The sequence below is a fragment of the Colletotrichum aenigma genome (genome assembly GCF_013390185.1).
Source record: "Colletotrichum aenigma strain Cg56 chromosome Unknown KSG_Cg56_contig08, whole genome shotgun sequence".
Classification (NCBI taxonomy): domain Eukaryota; kingdom Fungi; phylum Ascomycota; class Sordariomycetes; order Glomerellales; family Glomerellaceae; genus Colletotrichum; species Colletotrichum aenigma.
The window spans coordinates 2,901,265-2,922,209 of NW_023500914.1; the positions used below are offsets into that span (position 1 = coordinate 2,901,265).

General features: G+C 55.2%; 9 protein-coding genes across 9 annotated transcripts; 5 read left to right on the top strand and 4 right to left on the bottom strand.

Moving 5' to 3' along the window:
- Window positions 1-121: 121 nt before the first annotated feature.
- CGCA056_v012267 (putative DNA glycosylase) lies at window positions 122-1,630 on the bottom strand (the record flags this gene model as incomplete). Its single annotated transcript, XM_037327511.1, has 1 exon — window positions 122-1,630. The coding sequence occupies one exon, from the start codon at window positions 1,628-1,630 to the stop codon at window positions 122-124; it is 1,509 nt and encodes a 502-aa protein (XP_037174693.1).
- Window positions 1,631-3,155: 1,525 nt separating this feature from the next.
- On the top strand, window positions 3,156-5,324 carry hphIAM (Modification methylase HphIA; the record flags this gene model as incomplete). Its single annotated transcript, XM_037327512.1, has 1 exon — window positions 3,156-5,324. The coding sequence occupies one exon, from the start codon at window positions 3,156-3,158 to the stop codon at window positions 5,322-5,324; it is 2,169 nt and encodes a 722-aa protein (XP_037174619.1).
- A 229-nt stretch (window positions 5,325-5,553) lies between these two features.
- PME33 (putative pectinesterase/pectinesterase inhibitor 33) lies at window positions 5,554-6,833 on the bottom strand (the record flags this gene model as incomplete). Its single annotated transcript, XM_037327513.1, has 2 exons — window positions 5,554-5,966; window positions 6,014-6,833. The coding sequence occupies 2 exons, from the start codon at window positions 6,831-6,833 to the stop codon at window positions 5,554-5,556; spliced, it is 1,233 nt and encodes a 410-aa protein (XP_037173706.1).
- Window positions 6,834-8,546: 1,713 nt separating this feature from the next.
- Window positions 8,547-9,973, top strand: pgaX-1-1 (Exopolygalacturonase X-1; the record flags this gene model as incomplete). Its single annotated transcript, XM_037327514.1, has 3 exons — window positions 8,547-9,113; window positions 9,169-9,678; window positions 9,740-9,973. The coding sequence occupies 3 exons, from the start codon at window positions 8,547-8,549 to the stop codon at window positions 9,971-9,973; spliced, it is 1,311 nt and encodes a 436-aa protein (XP_037173765.1).
- Window positions 9,974-10,274: 301 nt separating this feature from the next.
- CGCA056_v012271 (uncharacterized protein) lies at window positions 10,275-11,091 on the bottom strand (the record flags this gene model as incomplete). The annotated part of the gene is made up of 4 exons (XM_037327515.1): window positions 10,275-10,302; window positions 10,359-10,435; window positions 10,558-10,969; window positions 11,030-11,091. 4 exons carry the CDS (start codon window positions 11,089-11,091, stop codon window positions 10,275-10,277), a joined length of 579 nt encoding a protein of 192 aa, XP_037174120.1.
- A 650-nt stretch (window positions 11,092-11,741) lies between these two features.
- On the top strand, window positions 11,742-14,426 carry pop1 (Ribonucleases P/MRP protein subunit pop1; the record flags this gene model as incomplete). The annotated part of the gene is made up of 1 exon (XM_037327516.1): window positions 11,742-14,426. The coding sequence occupies one exon, from the start codon at window positions 11,742-11,744 to the stop codon at window positions 14,424-14,426; it is 2,685 nt and encodes an 894-aa protein (XP_037174537.1).
- A 362-nt stretch (window positions 14,427-14,788) lies between these two features.
- On the top strand, window positions 14,789-15,410 carry CGCA056_v012273 (uncharacterized protein; the record flags this gene model as incomplete). Its single annotated transcript, XM_037327517.1, has 2 exons — window positions 14,789-14,893; window positions 14,958-15,410. 2 exons carry the CDS (start codon window positions 14,789-14,791, stop codon window positions 15,408-15,410), a joined length of 558 nt encoding a protein of 185 aa, XP_037174536.1.
- Window positions 15,411-15,676: 266 nt separating this feature from the next.
- Window positions 15,677-16,882, bottom strand: CGCA056_v012274 (uncharacterized protein; the record flags this gene model as incomplete). Its single annotated transcript, XM_037327518.1, has 2 exons — window positions 15,677-16,641; window positions 16,726-16,882. 2 exons carry the CDS (start codon window positions 16,880-16,882, stop codon window positions 15,677-15,679), a joined length of 1,122 nt encoding a protein of 373 aa, XP_037173764.1.
- A 1,959-nt stretch (window positions 16,883-18,841) lies between these two features.
- Window positions 18,842-20,482, top strand: CGCA056_v012275 (2-methylcitrate dehydratase; the record flags this gene model as incomplete). Its single annotated transcript, XM_037327519.1, has 3 exons — window positions 18,842-18,925; window positions 19,040-19,817; window positions 19,869-20,482. 3 exons carry the CDS (start codon window positions 18,842-18,844, stop codon window positions 20,480-20,482), a joined length of 1,476 nt encoding a protein of 491 aa, XP_037173763.1.
- Window positions 20,483-20,945: the final 463 nt, after the last annotated feature.

Genomic DNA, 20,945 nt, shown 5'->3' on the forward strand with positions numbered 1-20,945 from the left:
GCACGCATGTAACCACCACTGCTCTTAAGACCCTCCAACTCTCTCAGTCGGACTGTGTGGCTCTCTTGATCCGCCGACTTCGTCGCAGTTCGACCTCGCCGTTGTAGCTCGGCCGCTTCTCCTAGATTGCGTTGCCGTCAATTCCATCTTCAGAAGACCGACTTTGGGTTTCGTCTTCAGCGCTATCATCTTCCATGGGTGCCTGCTCCGTGTCCTCATCCACCGTCTCCTCGGAAGGCTCCTCAATATCGGTTTTCTCCTCTTTGAGACTGGCCTTCGTCGATTTTTTGGGCGCCTTAGCCTCGTGCTTCTCGAAACGGTCTAGGAGATGCTCGAGGGGGCAGACGACAGCATTCCACTGAGCCGTACCCTTCGCAGTGCCACTGCGGCAGCGGTAGCACTGCTGCCCATGCACGATGAACAACTGGTGGAGGCCATACTTCAACTCGTCGGGAACTCGGTAGTCGCAATGCTTGAAGGTGTTATCGGCACTTGCCTTTCTGGGAACCCATCCCAACCACAGGCAGAATCGCCAAACGTGCGTGTCGACTGCGAAGCTGGGTTGCTGGAGGCAGAAAAGGAGAAGGCATGAAGTTGTCTTGATGCCAATGCCCTTGTACTGCAGGATCTCTGGCATTGCTTCGGCTGCTGGCATGGTGCGGATGTGGTCCAGTGTCAAAATTCCGTTGTCAATCTTGAGTAGTTGGTGGTCCTTTTGGCCTTGGCTCATTTTGGCAGCTCCTTTCACACTTGCAGCCTCCCCTGATTCCTTTTCTTTGACGAATGCTGCTTTTCTGAGTTGGTTCTCCTCAAACACTTTGTCGAGAATTTCCTTCATCTGCTCACTCTTCACCTTAGAAAGTCCACCAGTAATCATCGCCTTCCGAAGCTTTTGAATCGGGGACAGCCGGACAGCATTCCAGTCGATGCTGCCAGCCCCAAGACCATCCTTGTCGAGCACACCGTACGCCTTGATGATTTCTTTGATGACCCTGTCCGCGTTGGTCATCTTCGTGTTCGCGCTAACCATTGTTCGCATCATTGCGTCCAAGATGTCTGGTACCTCGCCACATCCTGCAACCTCAGTAGATGGTGGCAGGATCTTGCTTGGAGACTTTCTCTCGCCATGCTGTGCAGTGAGTATATCGTGAACAATTTGGCATTGTTCTGCTGTTGGGCCCTGGTGGTTAGGAAAGGGCGTTCGGCCAGGCATCAGACCGTAGGGATTAGGGATTCTCTTCTTATCTTTTCCGCCAGCAGTACTCTTCTCTTTAGCAGTAACCTTGTGGACATCATCGTTCTTCTGGTGGCCACTTCTCTTCAGCTTGTCATCGTCGTTTGGAGTAGACGTGTGTCCCTGGAAATTACTGTTCACCCCCTGAACGATGCTTGTAGCCTGGCTACTGTTCCCATGATGAATAGTTCCCAACCCATGGGGAAGAACATCGATGGCCTTCTTCACTGGCTGAAATGGCTGCTTGGATTCTGCTCCACGTCGTTTCGCCTGTCGGGTCTCAGTAGGCTGGGCAGCTGCTGCGCGCTTTGTTCCAGTCTTCACAGGCTCTGTCTCTGTCACCTGAGGCTGAGAGGCAGCTTTCGCTGCAAGTCTTGCGGCAGCTCGAGTCTGCATTCTGTCTGCTGTACTTGTTGCTAGGGAGACTAGATGTTGTACTGTTAGCAACTGTTGTTCAAGAGGCGAGCCAATCACAAACATACCAGGAGTGCGGGGTGGTGTTTTGTACTTCAGAAGGTGTGGCTGAGATACTTGTGATCTTTGAAAGCTGAATGCCTGTAGTCTGCTCAAAGACAGGCTTGTGTCTCCTTTGGTCCAGACGTGATAGCAGCGAGAGTAAACTGGCTCATGAGACAAGGATGACAGAGAAGGGGGATGGCGCGACTAAAACCGTTGGATGGTACGCTGTTGCTAATCTTCTGGTTGTTTACTTGGGATTCAACCTATATCAAGCAGTGCGAAAGTTGTGATGGGGGTGAAAGCTTGGGGACGAAGTGTGTAAGAAAGGTGGGATGAAGAAAGATGTGCGCGTGGGATAAGCTGTTTGAGGCTGGTTAGCTTGTTGTTCACATCGATGGGAAACCTACCCCTGAAAGACTCTTCGCAGATAGATGACACCACGCGAGGTGAAGAACTTACACTAATACGAGCAGTCGCGACCTTGTATGAATTGATGGCCAGAAGATCTTATGCCTACCTCATAAGATACCCCTGAAAGGGTAAGGTTGATAATGGTCACGTGTGGATAAGTTTTGTGGAGGAAAGGGGATTTGAAAGCCTTTGAATGACTTGAGAATTAAGTCTTAGTGGTTGGCTGGATGTGCATGAAGAAGGTGTGTGTTTGTGCTAATGTGGCGAGTTGTTGGCTGGTTGGCTGCATGTGAAACAGATGGGAGTTGTTGTCGGTGAGGAGGTTTGTTGTGGACGAGAAAGCCTGAGGGAGCGTCTTTTAAACTCCGAACCAAGCAAGAAGGAGGAGGAGGGCATGCGCACAGCTCTATCGCGCCTCCTTTTTTTGTGGATGACCGTTAGCCCGTTAAACCGCTCCTTCTCGTTTTTCAAAAAGCCGACTGGCGCGCTTTCCCCTTTGAGAGATAACTGTGCATTCATCGCGCCTACCTTACCCGTGTGTTGATCGATTTAAGGTCTCCATCACCAATCCACCTATTCCCTCCAGCTCTATCTACCTATCTATTTAGATTGCTTCCACACTTGGACCAGTCGACCTCTGGTTTTAGGCTTCCACCTCCTCTTGTCTCAACCACCTCCACCTACACCTCCACCTACCTTACACCTCCACCTACCTTACACCTCCACCTACCTTACACCTCCACCTACCTTACACCTCCACCTTCACTTCTTCCATCTTTCTTCCACTTCCCACTTCCCACTTCACGACAGCTACTCTTTCTTAGCTTCCGCCTTCGACGGAGAAGCTTTCCTGCTTTCTCTTAGCTGTCTAACTGCCTAGCCAGAGACCCGTGTCTCAAGGAACTTGGTGCCATACTCGGAAAGACTCGCCAGACCATCTCTTCTTGAGCTCGACCCCGACTTCGCCTCCATAAAGTGTCAACTTTACACAGGGTGAGTAGCTTCTTCCCCACGCAGGCACATAACACTGACTCGGAAGATAGCAGTCACCATGAATGGCCGACGTGCTGGAGAGAGCCCGGACAATGCCATAGACGTGGACGAAAATGACCTAGTGTTCGAGGTTGACCGCGAGGTTGTTGAAATTGCGCGGCGGGTCAGGAACTACCAGCCTCGGAAGAATCGATCCTTGGCTTCACAGGCAACCGACGGCGTCGACGAAGAGAAAGACGAAAATCTGGCGAGCGAGGCCCTGGCCGGCCTGATCGACTTGACCATCGATGACGAGCCCATTGTCGTTCGTCGGTCCCGAAAGCGCCGTCCCAGACCTCAGCGAGAGATACCTCACCGCCAGCACGAGAGATTCCAGTACAAGAAGCTCATGATCAAAGTCAATACGCTCTATGAGCTTGATCCAGAGCAGACACCTCCAACAGCCGTCGGAGTTCACTTCATCAAAGTCACCACTATTCTTGAGAATTTGGAGTCTGGCAAGATCAAGATCTGCGGGCTGCCTTTTTGCCGTTCCCGAACCCTCATGGCCAAGCTGCCTCGAAAGCTCAATGAGATCTTTTGTTTGCTGGAAATTGATGCAGACGATGACAGGCCAGCCGAAATCCAGGCGAGAATCGAGGTTCCAGCCGCAACACTTATCCGCCCTCGAGCGCTGCATCTTACCAACGCCCCTTACCCTAAGCACCGGTATGCCGCGCATGCTTTCTGCAGTCATGAGGCTGTTGAGAAGGAAGGGCCCCTCGTGTGTCGCTGGAACTTCTTTATTCACTACCGAGACTGGAAGATGAAGGCTAAGGGAAAAGCCCATCACTGGACACTTGAACGTGTCCGCGCTAGTGAGGTCACACGGGCGCAGTTCAAGGTCGAAGAAGACGATCTAAGACAGAACTGGAGGGGCCTTACCATCCAAGGGGGATCGCACCTTCCAGAGACAGGTGACAGCAAGCAACGCTACACAGTCTTCGACTCATTCTGCGGCGCAGGTGGTTTCTCTCGTGGAGCCGAAAGAGCTGGGTTACATGTTCAGTTCGCAGTCGACCACTGGGAAAAGGCTTGCGACAGCTACAGACTAAACTTCCCAGAGACGACGCTTTTTCAAACATCCGTCGACGAGTTCATACTAAGCCACACGGACGTACCTATGCGAACCGACATTCTTCATCTATCACCGCCCTGTCAGACATGGTCGCCAGCACACACCATTCCAGGAGTGAACGACGAGGCTAACATTGCAGCTTTGTTTGCTTGCAGAAGCCTGGTGGAGAGACTGAGGCCTCGGATCTTCACATTGGAACAAACGTTTGGCATCCTGCAGGGTTGTCACGATCCTTTCTTCTGCTCGCTAGTTGGCGGCTTCACCGATTATGGATACTCGGTGACCTGGAAGATTGTCCACCTTCAGACCTGGGGGCTCCCTCAAACCCGCAAGAGGCTCATCATGATCGGTGCTTGCCCTGGAGAGAAGCTGCCTCCATTCCCGACAGCAACACATTCTGAGACAGGACTTGGAGGACTATCGAAGTACGTCACAATCAGGCAGGCCCTCCGGAAGATCACCGACGATTCGACGTTTCACAACCCAGACGAAGAAATCACTGACAGCCCGCCTCCTTCCGGATCAGTGGTCAGTGACCCTGATCAGATCTTGAAAAGATGCGTCACCTGTTCCGGCGGTCAGAACCGGCACTACAGCAACACTCGGGCGTACACCGTCAGAGAGTTCGCCAGTCTTCAGGGTTTCCCGGTTTGGCATAAGTTTTCGCCTGCTTCTAAAGCTGTCCTCAAGAAGCAAATCGGAAACGCATTCCCAGCGTGTGTCGTCAAGCTCCTTTGCGAGCACTTGAAAGACTGGCTGCTAGAAGTCGACGGTCTTGCGGCCTCACGACCTGGCAGAGCTAGTGTGGGAGGGAGGGAGTTGATCTTTGTGTCGGAGGGACCTCGCCAACCGTCACCGCTGGAACTCGTTCAACCCCTTTTTCTACCAATGGACGTCGGCATTGGCGGTGGTTCTCTCGATCAGGCAATCATGCTTGACGAAGATGAACAGTGTGAGATCAAGTTCGACATTGACTCCGACATCGAAATGGAAGACGTGCCTGTGCCCGACGTTCCCGACTCGCCTCGCTCGGCTACTCTATCTCTTCCGGGTACGCCTGAGCCTCCCCAGGTGGGTTGCGTAAGAGATTTACCGATTTTCATCGACTGAGCCCCATCAAGGCACATGGTTCATGTAGAGAACGACTTGCTTATTGAGTGTCTCGATTACTTTTTGAGAGAAGGATATGATTGTCTTTGGTTGACAACATCATACGTCACCAATTCATTTGGGAACAACAACAAAGGAAGGATATCACGATGGAAAAGGAACACGACTTTCATGTCTTGGCATTCAATATTATGTTTTGCTCTTCTTGCTTGGCAGGTCTAGTTAGATATCATGACCGCAATACACTCTGATCAATCCAGGAAATGAATCCGTTCTTGCCGCCCTCAGTCTGAAAGACATCAACGGGATTTCTGTACGGCTCGACCGCTGTCTCGTTGAGCACGTACGTGACGCCGCTGGCAGCCATCTGGGTAGGCGTCCAGCCGGGGCCTCTGTCGTTGTACACCGCCATGAAAGTGTAGTTGTTGGTTCGGGGGTCTGTGGTACCCCAGGGGATGTAGCCTTCAGGTTTGATGCTCGCGTCAAAGTAGGACTCCATGAAGATGGAACGGTGCTGGGCGTTCCAGGGGCGGCCGAGGGGGCAGGCACCCTTGATAACCGGCGCGATGGACGAGTTGGCGGCGATAACTTGAGAGTCGGAGATGTAAACGCCGTACTTGTTCTCGAAAGTCGTGTTGGTTCCTATGAATGTTAGTGGAAGGACTTGAAGTAGGTTTAGGGAAACTTACCCTTCCAGGCAGTGATGCCGCCACCGCAGTTACGGAGCGAAAGGGTCGACTTCTCAATGTACGCGGTGCCGAAGCCGTACAAGAAATCCGTCTGGCCAGCAATGACATTGTCGTAAAAGTAGGCATTGCCTTGCTTGCCGACGTAGAGGGTATCCTGGTAGCTGTACAGGCCGCAGGAGTAGAAGCCCGCGTTGGCCCTGCTGACACCGACGGCGTGCGCAGGGCCGTTGGAGAAGGGGTACTCATCGTTCCTGAAGTCGATGTTGTAGGCGCGGAAGTCCGAGCATCCAAAAGGTGTGTCGTCGGGCACGGGGAAGCCCGTGGGGCCGGAGCCGGTGAGGGTGGCGTTGAGGTTGGGGCCGACGGTCAGGACGCTGGTGTAGGCGTTGTCAGGGAAGGCGACGTTGTGGTTGGCGGCGTTCCACCAGATCTGAACCTCGTTCTTGTTGGAGGCGGTAGTGTTGAGGCTGACGTCGGCGTACAAACGGGACGAGGCGGGCCGGTCCGTCATGCCCAGGAGGGTCAACGGGCCTTGGCGTGTGACATTGAGCTGCTCGGTGTAGTTGCCCGGTGCGATGAGGATGGTGTAGGCGTCCGTGTTGTTGGGAAGGGAGGCGATGGCGGCCTGGATGGTGGTGAAGTTCGCCTTGGAGGAGGACTTGCTGACGAAGATTGTGTTTGGGGGACAACCGTCGAGGGGGTTATCGCAGGTCTTCTTTTGGCAGTCTGCGTATGTCTTGGCTGGGCCGCTGGGGATGCCCGCGGCGGCGGCAATGAATGCCAGGGGCAGGAGGAGGGACAAAGACACGGAGCTCTTCATGGCGAACTGTACTACACACACAATTGGGGACTCGGCCGAGCTGGAGAAGGAGGGTGAGGTGTCATCCAAGAGGTACATGCAAACAATAAGACCCAGAGATTTGGACGTTATATAGCTTCCGGCAGGCTTCGTCTGGCCCCTTTCTCGATATTAACCGGCTCGACTCATTGCTGCTCAAGCTTTTCCGGTTGCCCTTGTCCGAATGGCGTCCATCAGAGTAGCAGTTGCAATGGCACACACCCGACAAATTGGCAAAAATGCAGATCAACAAGGATCAGGTCGACGCGGGGTAGACGGAGATATTACCCCAGAGTGCGTGGCATTTGGGGGAGAGGACATGGGACTGACATGTGGTGTTGTCAACACGGCAGCCGGCACATGGCAGAAGAATGAGGAGGTTGAGGTAGACTGCATCCCCCCAATGACACCTCGCTACCCCAACTTTTGGCGGCTCTGCAGGGCCTGCAGCTGCAGATGGGACAGAATTTCAGCGACGGTTTGGAGATGTTCCACGAACCACGTCGCAAGCCGAAGACCGGCCCCCGGCGAACGGTCGACGGGTCATGACGCTAACGACGAACTCTGGATGCGGGGAAGAAGCTTGTAACAACCTGGAGTCTGGAGTAGTGGTGCACCGCCTGGCACTCTAAGCCCGGAAAGTCTGGAGACTCAGATAGTGTCCGTACAGACGAGATTCCATCAACTGGCGACAGCCTACAGGAACAGCAGATGACGACGGACAGAATTAAGCACACATACCAAGCCTTCGGAAACGCGGCAAGCCATCAAGCCAACCGGCTTGGCTCTCTGGGCGGCGGCGCCCCCACATGGCGGTTGGCTTCGTGGGGAAATCCCAGCGCTCAATTACCTCCTGCGTTGGCCCTTAATTAGCGCTAGCCCGCACTGTAATTGATGACCAGTAACATCAGCGAAGACGCCCGTCGCCGAGCAAATTTGCGGACACCGCTGCCGGGGGTTTTACAGTGGTCTATGCAGTATCCATGGAAGGGAAATCCACTTCATCCCAACTTCGCCGGCGCTCCAAACTCTTCTTGAACTTCAAGAAACACCCGTCCAAAGTTTCCCCCTGACGCCCACGCCGGGTCTCCATGTCTTCCACCACTTCACCGAGTCGCCCTCCGTCCGCCTCCAGTCCACTTTCATCAGCGCTCTGCCCAGATCTGGCAGTGTCCGGAGGGGGCGGAAATCACCGCACCAATCACCACAGGCGTGTTCCTGGCACCGCCAAACGAACCACAAAAGCTTGTTGGTTGTTCTGCTCCACCAACACAAGATGGGACGAATCGTTTGATTCGTTTCCCCCCGTCCTCGTCATGAAGTCCTCGTGGTCTCGTCCTATCTCGTCCTTAAGTCCCCGTTGCGCTCTTTCGTCCCCTTCGTATGGACGGAAAAATCAGACCCCATGCCATGTGCTGCCCCTGCTACCTTAGGCCCTTTCTAGTGCACTGCGTCAGCTACAGTAGCCCTCCCCCTATCTCGTGTCATTGAAGGTGGACTCGCCGCGATGACCTTGCCGTGCCGAGAAACGTGAGCCTCCCATTTGAGAAAACCGGCATCTGATATAAGTACTGCTTCCTCGATTCTCAATTGGAGGCATTTGGAGAATCCCAGAGTGTCGACCAACCTCGCATCCCTTGGCAGAAAAGAAAAACTTGGCACATCGCGCGCTTCGCTTAACGGATAATCATCACCATGGTCGCTCCCACACTCCTCGGTGGCCTCGTCGCCGCCGCCGCGCTGGTTCCCCTCACCCAGGCCGCGCGCCCAGACATCAAGGCCGCGCCGTTCCATCCCGGCCGCGCCTTCCCGTCCTCGGCTCCGAGGACCAAGACCTGCGCCGTCAAGCCTCTTGGCAACGGCACCGACGACAGCGGCAACATCCTCAAGGCCTTCAAGGATTGCAACAACGGCGGCACCGTCGTTCTGGACCAGACTTACAACATCTGCAACCCCCTGGATCTTACCTTCCTGAACGCCGTCGATGTCGCTCTGACGGGCACCGTCGGTTTCTGCGACGACATCGAGCACTGGCTGCCGCGTACTTTCAAGTACAACTTCCAAGGCTCATCGGCCATGTGGGTGTTTGGCGGCAAGGATGTTCACATCTACGGCAACGGCGTTGGTACCCTCCAAGGAAACGGCCAGAAGTGGTACGACCGATTCGCGTCAAACGCCACTCTCGAGAGACCCATCATGTTCGTCACGGATGGCCTGAACGGCGGTTCTTTCACCGGCATTAACATGGTCAACTCCCCCATGGTGAGTCTCACCCATTCAAACCCCAATGTGAAGACCTGATACTAACGCGCAGCAGTGGTTCAACCTCATCGCCAACAGCACGGACTTCCTCATCTCAGACATTGACATCAAGGTCGGCTCGACCTCGTCCAACCCCGCCAAGAACACGGACGGCTGGGACACCTACCGCTCTGACGGCATCGTCATCCAGAACTCCAACATCAACAACGGCGACGACTGCGTCTCCTTCAAGCCCAACTCCACCAACATCGTCATCCAGGGCCTCGTCTGCAACGGCTCCCACGGCATCTCCGTCGGTTCCCTCGGCCAGTACGTCGGCACCTACGACATCGTCGAGAACCTCTACGTCTACAACACCACCATGTCCAACGCGTCCGACGGCGCCCGCATCAAGGTCTGGCCCGGCATCGACACCCCCTTCCAGCCCTCCCTCTCCGGCGGTGGCGGCTCCGGATACGTCAAGAACGTCACCTACGACACCTTCCACCACTCCAACAACGACAACGCCATCACCATTGACCAGTGCTACGGCCAGAAGAACCAGACGCTCTGCAACCAGTACCCCGTATGTCTTCCTCGCCTTGGAAAATTGCCATCTTGAAACCCCCAGCTAATGCGCATCGCAGTCCAACATGACCATCAGCGACATCTACTTCAAGAACATGGACGGCACCGCCTCCAGCAAGTACGACCCCCGCGTCGGCACCCTCGTCTGCAGCAGCAAGGACAAGTGCCTCAACATCAACGCCGAGAGCATCGACGTCAAGACCCCCAGCGGCAAGACTGCCCAGTGGCTGTGCACCAACCTGGACACCGGTCTGCTCGACATCAACTGCGTCACCGCCGTCACCAAGTCCTAAGGGACCGGCAAAGTGCGCAGAAGAAATTTACGTTTATAATCATGTACATTTTGTGCTACAGCGCGTTCTGACGACCCCGTGGGCGGTCCTGTTTAGGATGCGGCGTTTTGCCCCGGCCTTCGTATACCTTCATCGTTACATATTAGACTTCTTTAGATGTAAATCAGAGCATACAGCAAAACAGCTCACTTTTCATACTTTTCACTGAAAATGCGCGTGAAGTATTCTTGTGCCGACTCGTGTGTTTCTCAGAAGACTTCTTTCCGTAACGCCTTCTCATGTCTATTGCTCTCGTCCTCGTCTAATGCAATGGAGAGCAAACGTCGCAGCTGAGAACACCCAGAAAGTTCAGGACGACTTCTGCCTCGATCATCTTGCTACACCCTTTTCAAAGGCTTGTCCAGTTTCCAGACCGCCATATCCCGCTTTTCCTCGAAGCGCCACACCTTGACGCTCTTCTCGCTGATGGTTGCGAATTTACCGCCGCACTTTTCTGCTACCCTCATACTTCCAACATTTTTGGGATCTACTTGGGCAATGAGATGCGTTATCTCAATGTCATCGCCATCGCCATCCTTGGCTTCATTTGAAACATGTCTCAGCTGAGCTCTATCATCTACAATCTTTCCAGTCAATGATTTGTCGAAAGACACTGCATTTACCGCCGGGATTTGAGAGACGTAAACATCACTCTTCGGCGCCGTTCGCCTTTGGCTCCAATACTGGTCTAAGAACAGTTGCAAGGCACGGGTCGCGTACCCTTTCCCCCAGCAATCAGAACGGATCTTGTAGCCGACGGACAAGCCCCACGGTGAAGCACGCGTCGTTCTTACACAGCCAATCATCTTGGCACAGCAACCTCCTTTGGTGTCTGGAGCTGGATACTTTGAGGACATGATGGCGCAGGTCACAAGCCATGGGGCCTGACAAGTCGATGTGAATGTATTTTCCATCAGCTTTTTGGAGCTTTCAAGACTCTCGGTGTGGCGGAGCGAACTAAGTCAACGTGTAAGCCACACTATGACTGCGAGCAAATGCAAATAGTGTCCGGTTTACCTCCATTCACATGCCTTCTCATCTGCGCACATCTCATGGAAGTCGTTGAGGTGCGTCTTCATTATGAGGGGTTCCAGCCAGAGATCTGGGCCGGCAGAGGGCGGGGATGACTGCATGGTATGCATGTTATAAACTTGGGCCAAAACTCCGACGACGGATGAGGGTAGGTGAACAAGATGGTAGCGATGACAATGGTAAAGCAGGTATAAGAGAGCCTGTAGAAAACTTAATAGCTCTAGCAAAGGAAAGATAGGAGGTCTCATCTATATTTGAGGTTGAGTCACAGCCAGGGTCGAAAGTCCCCCAGTGGCGCAGATCGAATAGCCATCTAATGGCTGACATGTTATCATGATTAACGCTGACGGTCCTCCAGTGACTTTTGTCTGCCTCCGAGCGCCCTTCAAGTTTAAGAAGTTATTGAAACGTAGCCCGAAAATATCACTGTAAAGCGCCACATGTTATCTCAGTTTTGTCGGAATATTTTGAAGATCGTAAAGGTTTATCGATACATTCCTCAAGGATAGCAGCTGAATGTCAACGTCCTTAACCCCTGCAGCACCCCCGACCCACACCCCTGCATGGGGAAGGTTCAGCTGCAGCCCGATAAGATAACACTTTTTTCCCACCTCCAAACTTTCATACTGACTTCAGTCACAACGCGACGACGCCATTGCCGAGACACATTGCCATTGCAAAGGCGCCATGACCCGCGATGTCGGCCGCAGCTTCTAAGTCGAAACCTCTCAAGTCCGCCTTCGCAAACAAACGAAAACAGGGTCCACCAGGCGACAATGGCGGCAACGGTGGAGGTGGTGGCGGCGGTGGATGGGCTGCGAAGCGCGTCAAGATACGCCAGGACAGGGAAATCGTAGCCCAACAGTCGGAAGCGGCCCTTAAAGATGGAGAGCTGGATTTGCAGGCATTCCTAAACGCGCGCGAGTTCGAGATTAAGGCCCTCGAGGAGAGCATGCGGCACACGAAGGGCGAGGCTACGAGCCGCGCATTCCAGCAGGTTCCCCGCGGCATGCGACGGCGGACGGCGAGTCACAACGCGAAGAGGGTCCCGAAGAGGCTGCGTAGGAGGGCGCTGAAGGAGATGGCGGAGGACAATACCCCTGTGGTCATTTCGCGACGGCGGAAACCCAAGACGACGAGGGCGAGGATCCGTGCAGAGACGGCGAAGAGGCTCGGTTTCCTGGCAGAGAAGAAGAGGAGGCGGCAGATGAAGGCTGCCAAGGCGAAAGCACAGGACGGGGAGGCTGCGGGGGCGCCGAAAGTCACAGTCACGACGAGAGCGCCGAGGCCAAAGATCCGACGGAACGAGCTCAATGAGCCCCCGAAGCGCAAGTCGAAGTTCAGGAAGCGCCAGATCAACAAGACCTGGCTGCCGACGCACCTGTGGCACGCGAAGCGGTCGAGAATGACGGAGCCGAAGAACCCTCTCTGGAGATTCGCCATACCCCTGACGCCGAACGAGAAGATATACCGAGCGACGCATCGTGCGCAAGGAGAGAAGGGCGTCGTTGCGTGGGATACGAGCTACACAAGCACGATTGGTCTTTACGGTTCCGCCAAGAGCGTGGAGCAAGTCTTGCGCAAGATTGGTGTCGCGCAGGAGAGTTGCTGGAACGATAGGGGAGCCATGTGGAGGACTGGCACACGACACTGGACGGGATTCTTGAGCAAGGAGACGAGGCACGAGAGACGGGATATCTGCCCTGCCACGATCATCTGGAACCCCGAGGCCGTATCAAATCCTTCGGCGGCAGAAGGCGAAGCGCAGCCGAGCAAGACCCAAAGACAGGTCTTGCTGAGGGTCCATCCCTCTGCGTTCCTCGAAGTCTTTACTGAGCTTCTTCGGCTCGTGAAGATGCATACCCCGAGACCATACATTGAGGACCTGAGATTTGAGATTGGAAGTATTGAGCTTACCGGCCCGGCGTCAACAGAGACGCTCCTTGGTATCCTCCACCCATACCACACGAAGGAACAGTCTAAGGAGAAGCATGCGGAAATGTTTGATAGCCTCACCAGTGTGATGAGCCCAGCAACACTCCCTGCAAACGCCACGCTTGGGTTTTCCGTCTTGGATCCTCGTCTTCGATACCCCCCGAAGAGAGTCAGTCAGCCTGACCCGGATGATACCGTGGCGCAAAGCAAGTCTCTGGATTTGCTAGCAAAGTGGCCATCGGATGTGGGCCTGAAGCCTTACGGTCTCTTTCACAGAGACTCCCGTGCCTCGGCAACTAACCTGCCTTCCCAAAAGTCAGTAGACCGACGCAAAGGAGCAAGACGCCCAGGGACCGTTCTTGAAGTCTCTGACGTCGACCCCCCTATCCCTGTTCTTCTGTTGGCTTCATGTGCAGGCACAGGCAACCAAGTACAAGGCAACTGGACGCTCCTCGCCCCGTGGAGATGCATCCAGCCCATCTGGCACAGCCTCGTCCATTTCCCGCTGTCTTCCGGCGGGAACCCGCGCTTCTCTGGCTTGAATGAGATCAGGCAAGTAGCATTCGAGCGGAACCTACCGTGCTTCCCTTTCGACCACCTCGGCACCAACGCCGGCGCGGAGTGGGAGCTCGAGGAGCGTGCCAAGCGGAAGCGTGATTGGGAGCGACGGCCAAAGAGCAAGCGAGTCGCGTGGGATTCGCTGGACCTCGGAGCTGGACGAAAGGGGGAGGTTGGTGATGGCTTTGCCTGCGACCTCGAATATCTGTTCAAAGAAAGCAAACCTGAAGCGCAAGCTGCGCCATCTTCGGACGCGATGGACGTGGACGAAGCTTCTCCTGAGAAGCAGGCACCCGGAAATGCAGCCAAGGAGAAATCGCTGCAGGCGCTTATCCGAATTCGAAAGGAGGCCTTCAGAGCATGCACAACACTGCCAAACCCTGCATCACTTCCCCCACGCTCCATCATCAACGTCAACATCTCAATGCTCAGCCGGGGCGTCGCCACCGCCTGTGCCAGAGTCTACCGCCTTCCATCTCGTCCTCAACCCGCCCTGCCAGCCTCATCAGTGGAGGTCCCGGCAACCGTCCCTCCCCCGCCAAAGTCCATCAACGGCCTGCCGGCGGATCTGCGCAGCCAATGGCTCGCAACCCTCCCCACCACGCAGGCGAAGCCACCATCGAGTCAACAGCAGCGTCTGCCTCGGAACGCAGACCTGCAGACCCGCAAGAAGCTCCTCGCCCAGACGCTGGTGAGCGCCCCGCCCCCGGACGGCACGCAGCAGAAGCCGAATCAGACGGACATGAACGGGCACCCGCTGGTGCCGAACGAGGACGACCTCATCGGCTTCGTCACGACGGGCGCGTACTCCCTTAGTGAGGGCAGAGCGACAGCCATGGGATGTCTCTCGGCCGACAGAGCCGCAGAGGCTCTGAGGAAGGGGGGGTAAGAGGGAAGGCGTTCTGTGCATCGTGCGAAATGCGGGGGAGAGCGTCGGATGGATTGCGCGGTGGGATGTACTGTGAGAGAACCCCGGCATCGTGGGTCACACATTGGGAGATTTTGTGTCTGGAACCTGCATCTGCGCGTGCAGCAGGATCAGCGCTTCCCGCTGCAACTGTGAGGCGTGACGCAGAGGCGCGTGGGAGCTGCAGCGTCGCTACGTACAGAAATCGCAAGGGCGCGATTGACCAGAGGAAAGGCGGGTAGTAGATGTAGACTAAGGGATGTATACCCAATCAATATCCCGATAACAAACTTCAACCATCATCACGATCAGCAATTTAAATGTTCAACTGCAAAGCCAACATAATGACACTAGAATTCCCCAAGCCAACCTCCATCACCGGCGGATGCCTCTGCGGCTCAATCCGCTACCGCGTCAACTTCCCTCCCACACACGACTTCATCTCGGCCGTAAGTTCTCTCTCCATTATCCAAAGAATGTAGAATCTACAACCATGCCTAACCCGTTCAACAGTGCCAGACATGCCAATGTACCCAATGCCGCCGAAGCACAGGGTCCCTCTTCCTCCCGATCCACATGGTGCCCAAGTCCGCCTTCACCTTCCTCACGACGCCCACAACCCCAACGCTGAAATCGTTCCGCGCCACGCCCGGGGCAGAGCGCTGTTTCTGCGGCGACTGCGGATCGTTCGTCTTCTGGCGGTCTGATGCCTTGGACACGATCGACCTGGCGGTCGGGTGCTTTGACCCCGAGTATCTGTTCGGCGAGGACCAGCGGGTCTCAGATAACACGGCCCGTGAAGCCGGCAGACAGGGGAAGAGGAATGAAGGCTTCGGGAGGGCGTTGACTGGGGCGGTGACGCACATGTGGTGCGCCAACGAGATTGCGGGCGTCACTGACAACATGCTGCGAGGCAAGAAGATGGAGCGGGACTCGAAGCACGGGGTGGTTCTGTACGAAGACTGAGTGCGAGATTGAAAAAAGATCAACAGTTAATTGTTTTGTAGACAAGAATACTAATCTGTCTGAACAAACGCTGGTGGTATACTGCTTTGCGTGGGCAATGGGCTTTAGACAAGAGGCCGCCCCGAGATAAAAATAAACAAAAATCCTTTTTGTACCATGAAACGCCGTCATCATATCCCAGTCGGAGATTTACCGCTCCAGGTGTTGGTGATCCGCCACAAGATTCGTACGGGCTCTATCAGAATGTGATATCCCAGGTAATCACCTCAGTCTTCCTCACTAACCTCGCTCTCCTCTGCGTCGCCGCTGTTCGCAGCCTCCAGCTCCTTCTCCAACTCGGCTTCGAGATCGTCTTCAAGCGCGTCCTCGAAATCCGGCTCCGAGTCCATCTCCATTTGGTCGTGCTCAACCTCGACCTCCTCATGATGATGCTGCTGCTGCTGCTGCCGCACCTGGTTGTTGACGGGACTGGGCAGGTTGAAGTCGGGGAACGGCACCTCGTCATTGTCCGACTCGCCGTCCGCATCGTCCGCCTCCGAGTCGCGCAGGAAGTCGGAGAAACGCCTAATGTTGATACCCTGCGACGGGAACGCGGGCGAGAAGTCTGTCTTTTTGTTCTTGTTCTCATCGGGGTACTCTATCGTCAGACCGAAGTCGTCGTCATCGTCGTCGTCTTCCTCGTCGGATCCCATGGCCTTGCGCGCAGGCTTCTCCTTCTTCGGCGTCGGCACAGCAGCGGGTTTCGGCGGCGGGGCCGGTGGCGCGTCGTTTGTCGGGAGCGCGAGCTGGATGCTGACGGGTTCTTTCTTCTTCTGCTGCCGGGGTTTCGCGGGTGCTTTTGGTTTCGCCGCAGCTGCGGCCTTGGTCTTTGGCTTCGCCTGGGGCTTATCTTGGGTGGCAGAGGACGAGGCGTGGGGCTTGGCTGGTGTCGCGGTGATGGACGTGTCGAGCTGCTCGAACTGCTGGCGCAAGGTCTCCGGGTTGTCGTTTGAGGGCGTACGGGTAAGATTCATGTGGAAGGTAGAATCGACCTTATCGAGGATGAATGCCTTGCGGGCTGGATCGAAGTAGAGAATGTATTGGTTGTCGTCCATTGTGCGAGTGCCAGCGTAGGCGTATGTTCCGCCATCGGCACCGGGAAAGGAGAGGTCAAAGTTGGATTTGGAGCCAGGCGTCTCGGGTTTTAGCCTTGCTGTTGCGGGCTCGGAGGGGAGATCAGGCTTGTGATTATCTGTGTTGAAAAGGCTGTATCAGTATTCGTTCTGTGATCGCGAGACCAAGTCAGGCCGATTGGAGAGCTGGGAGGGCTACGTACATCGTACGGCGGTAAAGACATCCTTCTGGGTGCGCCCGAGGAGCGTGTCGCTTAGGATGACAGGGTATTTGCCCGTCTTGGTCGGGTCGATGAGGCCATTCAAGGCGCCGCCCTTAGGGGCAGCCTTTTCCCTGTGGTTAGGGCGAAGAGCCGACATATTGTATGCGTCTAGCGTCTGTCGCAGGAGAAATCGCGGTCGTGAGGTGATGGGAGAGTTCGGGAGGAAGACGGAGGGCTGTCGATCGTATTGGAGAGTGGGGAGATGGGTCCTTGTAAGATACGGCGTACGCAGTGGAAGCGGGCTAGGGGGGTCCCTTCCTTCCGCTAAAGTCGCCTGCGAAGTTTAGAATGTTCCGTACGACGCTGCGGGCGGAATGGCCGAGACCGCTGGTGAGTTGCACCGCTAAGGCAGGTCGACTAGGATCTTGGCGGGAGAAAATGTGGTGGGCAATCAAGGCGGATAAATGATTCAAAATGGGATTTCTGGTATTGTTTTCGAGGTTGGAGAGAGATGAAGCACTCTGATGGCCGAGGAGGGTTGGGTACAGGCAGATGCGTTCACCGAATCACTGCCTCTCTTGTGCCTCATTTCGCCGCGCCTGTGCGTGTGAGACAAGCTGACGCTTGTGTGTCTTAATCAGCAACGACAACAATAATAATAACCTTTGGGGGTGTCTGAGCCTCCCGTCACTCTCATCTCATGGTAAAGTGCGCTTACGCCATTCGGCCAGTTGAGTTTGAACAGTCGGTCCATCAAGGTTGTGCTGTCAGGGTCTTTGCATCCTTACTTGGTAAGTATTGTAACAACTTCGTATTTGAAGACAAGCCTTTTGTACAGATACTGCAGTATAAGGTAGGTAGGTATGGTGATGAAAAGCTGGTTCTCAAGGAACATCCATTCTCCGTCGCGCAAAACAGACTGAAGAGGGAGACCAGCAAACAAAGACAATTCACGGTTGGCACTCTGATGCCAGGAAAGCTATTTTGCTTGGATATTTGGTTCTCTTACCGTCTCGTTGACAACAGATGCCCATCGTGAGCTGGCCTGTACATGATGGAAACACGGTCTCGTGAGGCATCTCGCTGTTTACAGGCCCAAACTGTCCAATTGCGTGCCAAAATCTTACAAAGTAACCTTCAGCCCATTAATTGACCGTGAAATGACTTACTCTGGGGTGAGTGAGTGTCTCTAAGTACTACCTCATCTTAAAACGGGACTGTTGCAACGGCGCGATCTCTGTGAGCTGAAGCAATGGCCCCAGATGGGCGATAAGATCAAGTTTATCGTTGCCTTATCAGTTGCCCGCCGCTAGCCGAGGAGCCCGCCGGGTTTTACTCGGACGGAAGCTCCTCAGCAGCTCGTGCGGTACAGCCAGGGGTCTCAGCAGAACATGCCTCCCCACATTCCTCCCCCAACGTCGCCCACTGGTGCCCAGATTACCGTCAAAGCTCCCCCGCCCGCGGCCCCAGGCAAGGGAGGAGAAGCACCCACGGGTGTCCATCGCAGTGCAGTGAAGCCCGCAGCGAGCTCCCCTCTGTTGTCATCATGGCAGGCCAGGGGTAAGCGCACACAACCTCGGATCAAGCTGCCACACAAGCTTCGGCAGAGAGCGGCAAACCGTTTCCCCTTCCACCTGAGCGAGACTGGACCTGCCCAGAGACCACCCAGAAACAGCTCTCTGCCTTGAGAAAATATATCTCCAATTCCTCTCCCCGGAAAAAGCTTCTCCTCCCACTTTGACCCCTTCTTCCCCTCAGCCTTGAGTGACCTCCGTTGAGAGAAAGAGAGCGAGAGACAACCTTGAGATTGGCACAAAACAAAGATACCCCTCCTCTCACAGTGGTATCTTGACCTTCTTTCATCTCACCTCCCAATCACAATCAATTGACCTGCATAATCTCCTCCCAGCTTGCGGTCATGTCTGCTGCGCTCAACCGAGGTCTCAGGACAGCTTCCCGATCGTTGCGTCTCCAATCGCGAAGCGTCCGTCTGGCTACTCCTCTCCGCGCCGGCGTCGCCTCCACTAACTTTGCCGCTTTTCCCACGACTCGCTCCGCTTCTCAACACTCCTCCAACTTTTCAACCGCATCTGCCAGACAGAGCGCTGCACCAGCCATGGCCGAGTCACGAGAGTACGACCCCGAGATCAAGGACATTGCTTCTTATGTCCAAAACTACAAAGTCGACTCCGACCTTGCTGTAAGTATTCCTCGATGCTCTTCTCAAAGCTCCCTGCCCGCCGACCCGCTCTACTGTTCTTACCCCGCGTCTCAACCGGATCGCCGCCGCTAACCGCCACTCTCGTGAAAACAGTTCGACACAGCACGATGGGTTTTCCTCGACACTCTGGGCTGCGGTCTTGAGGGCCTGCGCTTCAAGGAGTGCGCCAAGTTGCTGGGACCTATCGTCCCTGGCACCGTCGTCCCCAATGGCCCCAAGGTCCCTGGAACAGACTTCCAGCTCGACCCCGTCAACGCTGCTTTCAACATTGGTGCCATGATCCGCTGGCTCGACTACAACGACTGCTGGCTTGCTGCTGAATGGGGTCACCCCTCAGACAATTTGGGTGCCATCCTCGCCGTTGCCGATTGGATCACCCGTACCAACAAGGCTGGTGGTAACATTGCTGGCGGCAAGCAGTTCACCATCCGTGATGTTCTCGAGGGCATGATCAAGGCCCACGAGATTCAAGGCTGCCTGGCCCTGCTGAACTCGTACAACAGGGTCGGTCTGGACCATGTTGTCCTCGTCAAGGTTGCCAGCACTGCTGTTGTCTCCAAGATGCTCGGCCTCAACGAGAAGCAGATCGCCGACGCCGTCACCCAGGCCTGGGTTGACGGCCAGAGCTTGAGAACTTACCGCCACTCTCCCAACACCATGTCCCGCAAGTCCTGGGCTGCCGGTGATGCTTGCCAGCGTGCCGTCAACCTGGCCCTCAAGGTCATGAAGGGCGAGCAAGGCATCCCCACTGTCCTCTCTGCCCCCGTCTGGGGTTTCTACGATGTCCTCTTCAAGGGCAACAAGTTTGAGTTCCAGCGTCCGTACGGCAGCTATGTCATGGAGAACGTCCTCTTCAAGGTCTCCTACCCTGGTTAGTGTCACTGTGCCTTGTTTCTTCGACAGCACGACTGATCAAAAATAGCCGAGTTCCACTCCCAGACTGCTGTTGAGGCGTCATCCAAGATCCACCAAAAGCTTAAGTCGATGGGCAAGTCCGCCGCCGACATCAAGGGCGTCACCTGCCGCACACACGAGGCCTGCATCCGCATCATCGACAAGCAGTTCAAGCCCATGGACAACTTCGCCGACCGTGACCACTGCATCCAGTACATGGCCTCTGTCATGCTCGTCTTTGGCCGTCTCGAGGCTACCGACTACGTCGACGGCAGCGAGGCCGCGACATCCCCCCTCGTCGAGTCTCTGCGCCAGAAGATCAAGTGTGTCGAAGACCCGCAGTACACCAAGGACTACCACGACCCCGCTCTCCGCACCATTTCCAACGCGTTGACGGTCGAGCTAAACGACGGAACCGTGCTCGAGGAGGTTGTCGTCGAGGCGCCTCTCGGACACCGCCTGAGAAGAGAGGAGGCCAAGCCTGAGATCCTGAAGAAGTACAAGAGACACTTGGAGCCTCACTTCGATGCTACCAAGGTCAAGCAGCTTGTCGATCTTGGCTTGGACCCCAAGAAGCTGGAGGCCACTCCTGTGGATGAGTATGTCGACCTGTACGTCAACAAGAACAGCAAGTTCGTCTAGGTGTTTGCGATTGAAAAAGGAAATTGGATACTATAGATGTTATTTCTCTACAGGATCTAGATATGAAATATTAACGATTGGATGCTTGGCGCTTACACTGGAGCCTGTACTGAGAACGGCGTTTTGGTGACACTGGGCAATAAGGCTGCCGCCAGTGCATTTGTCTGGCTGCCTCCAAAGGAAATATACAATACGAGACCAAGAGCATGTTATCGGCCAAGGCGGCACAATTTAGTTCGTGGCTGACGAAAACACGCAAAAGACCTGCAGAAGTCCCTCCCGACTCGGACAAGTGCTACTTTGAATGTCGAGAACCCGCGGGTCTCTGCAACACCGCCCTCCGGGATTCATCAAGGCATGATTGGCTGAGTCGTAAGGGAAACGATCGCCAAGCCCCGTTCCCTGAGCTGGACGGGCTGGGCGGATTCGTCCAGTGGACAGTGGGCTCTGTCAGTGGATGATC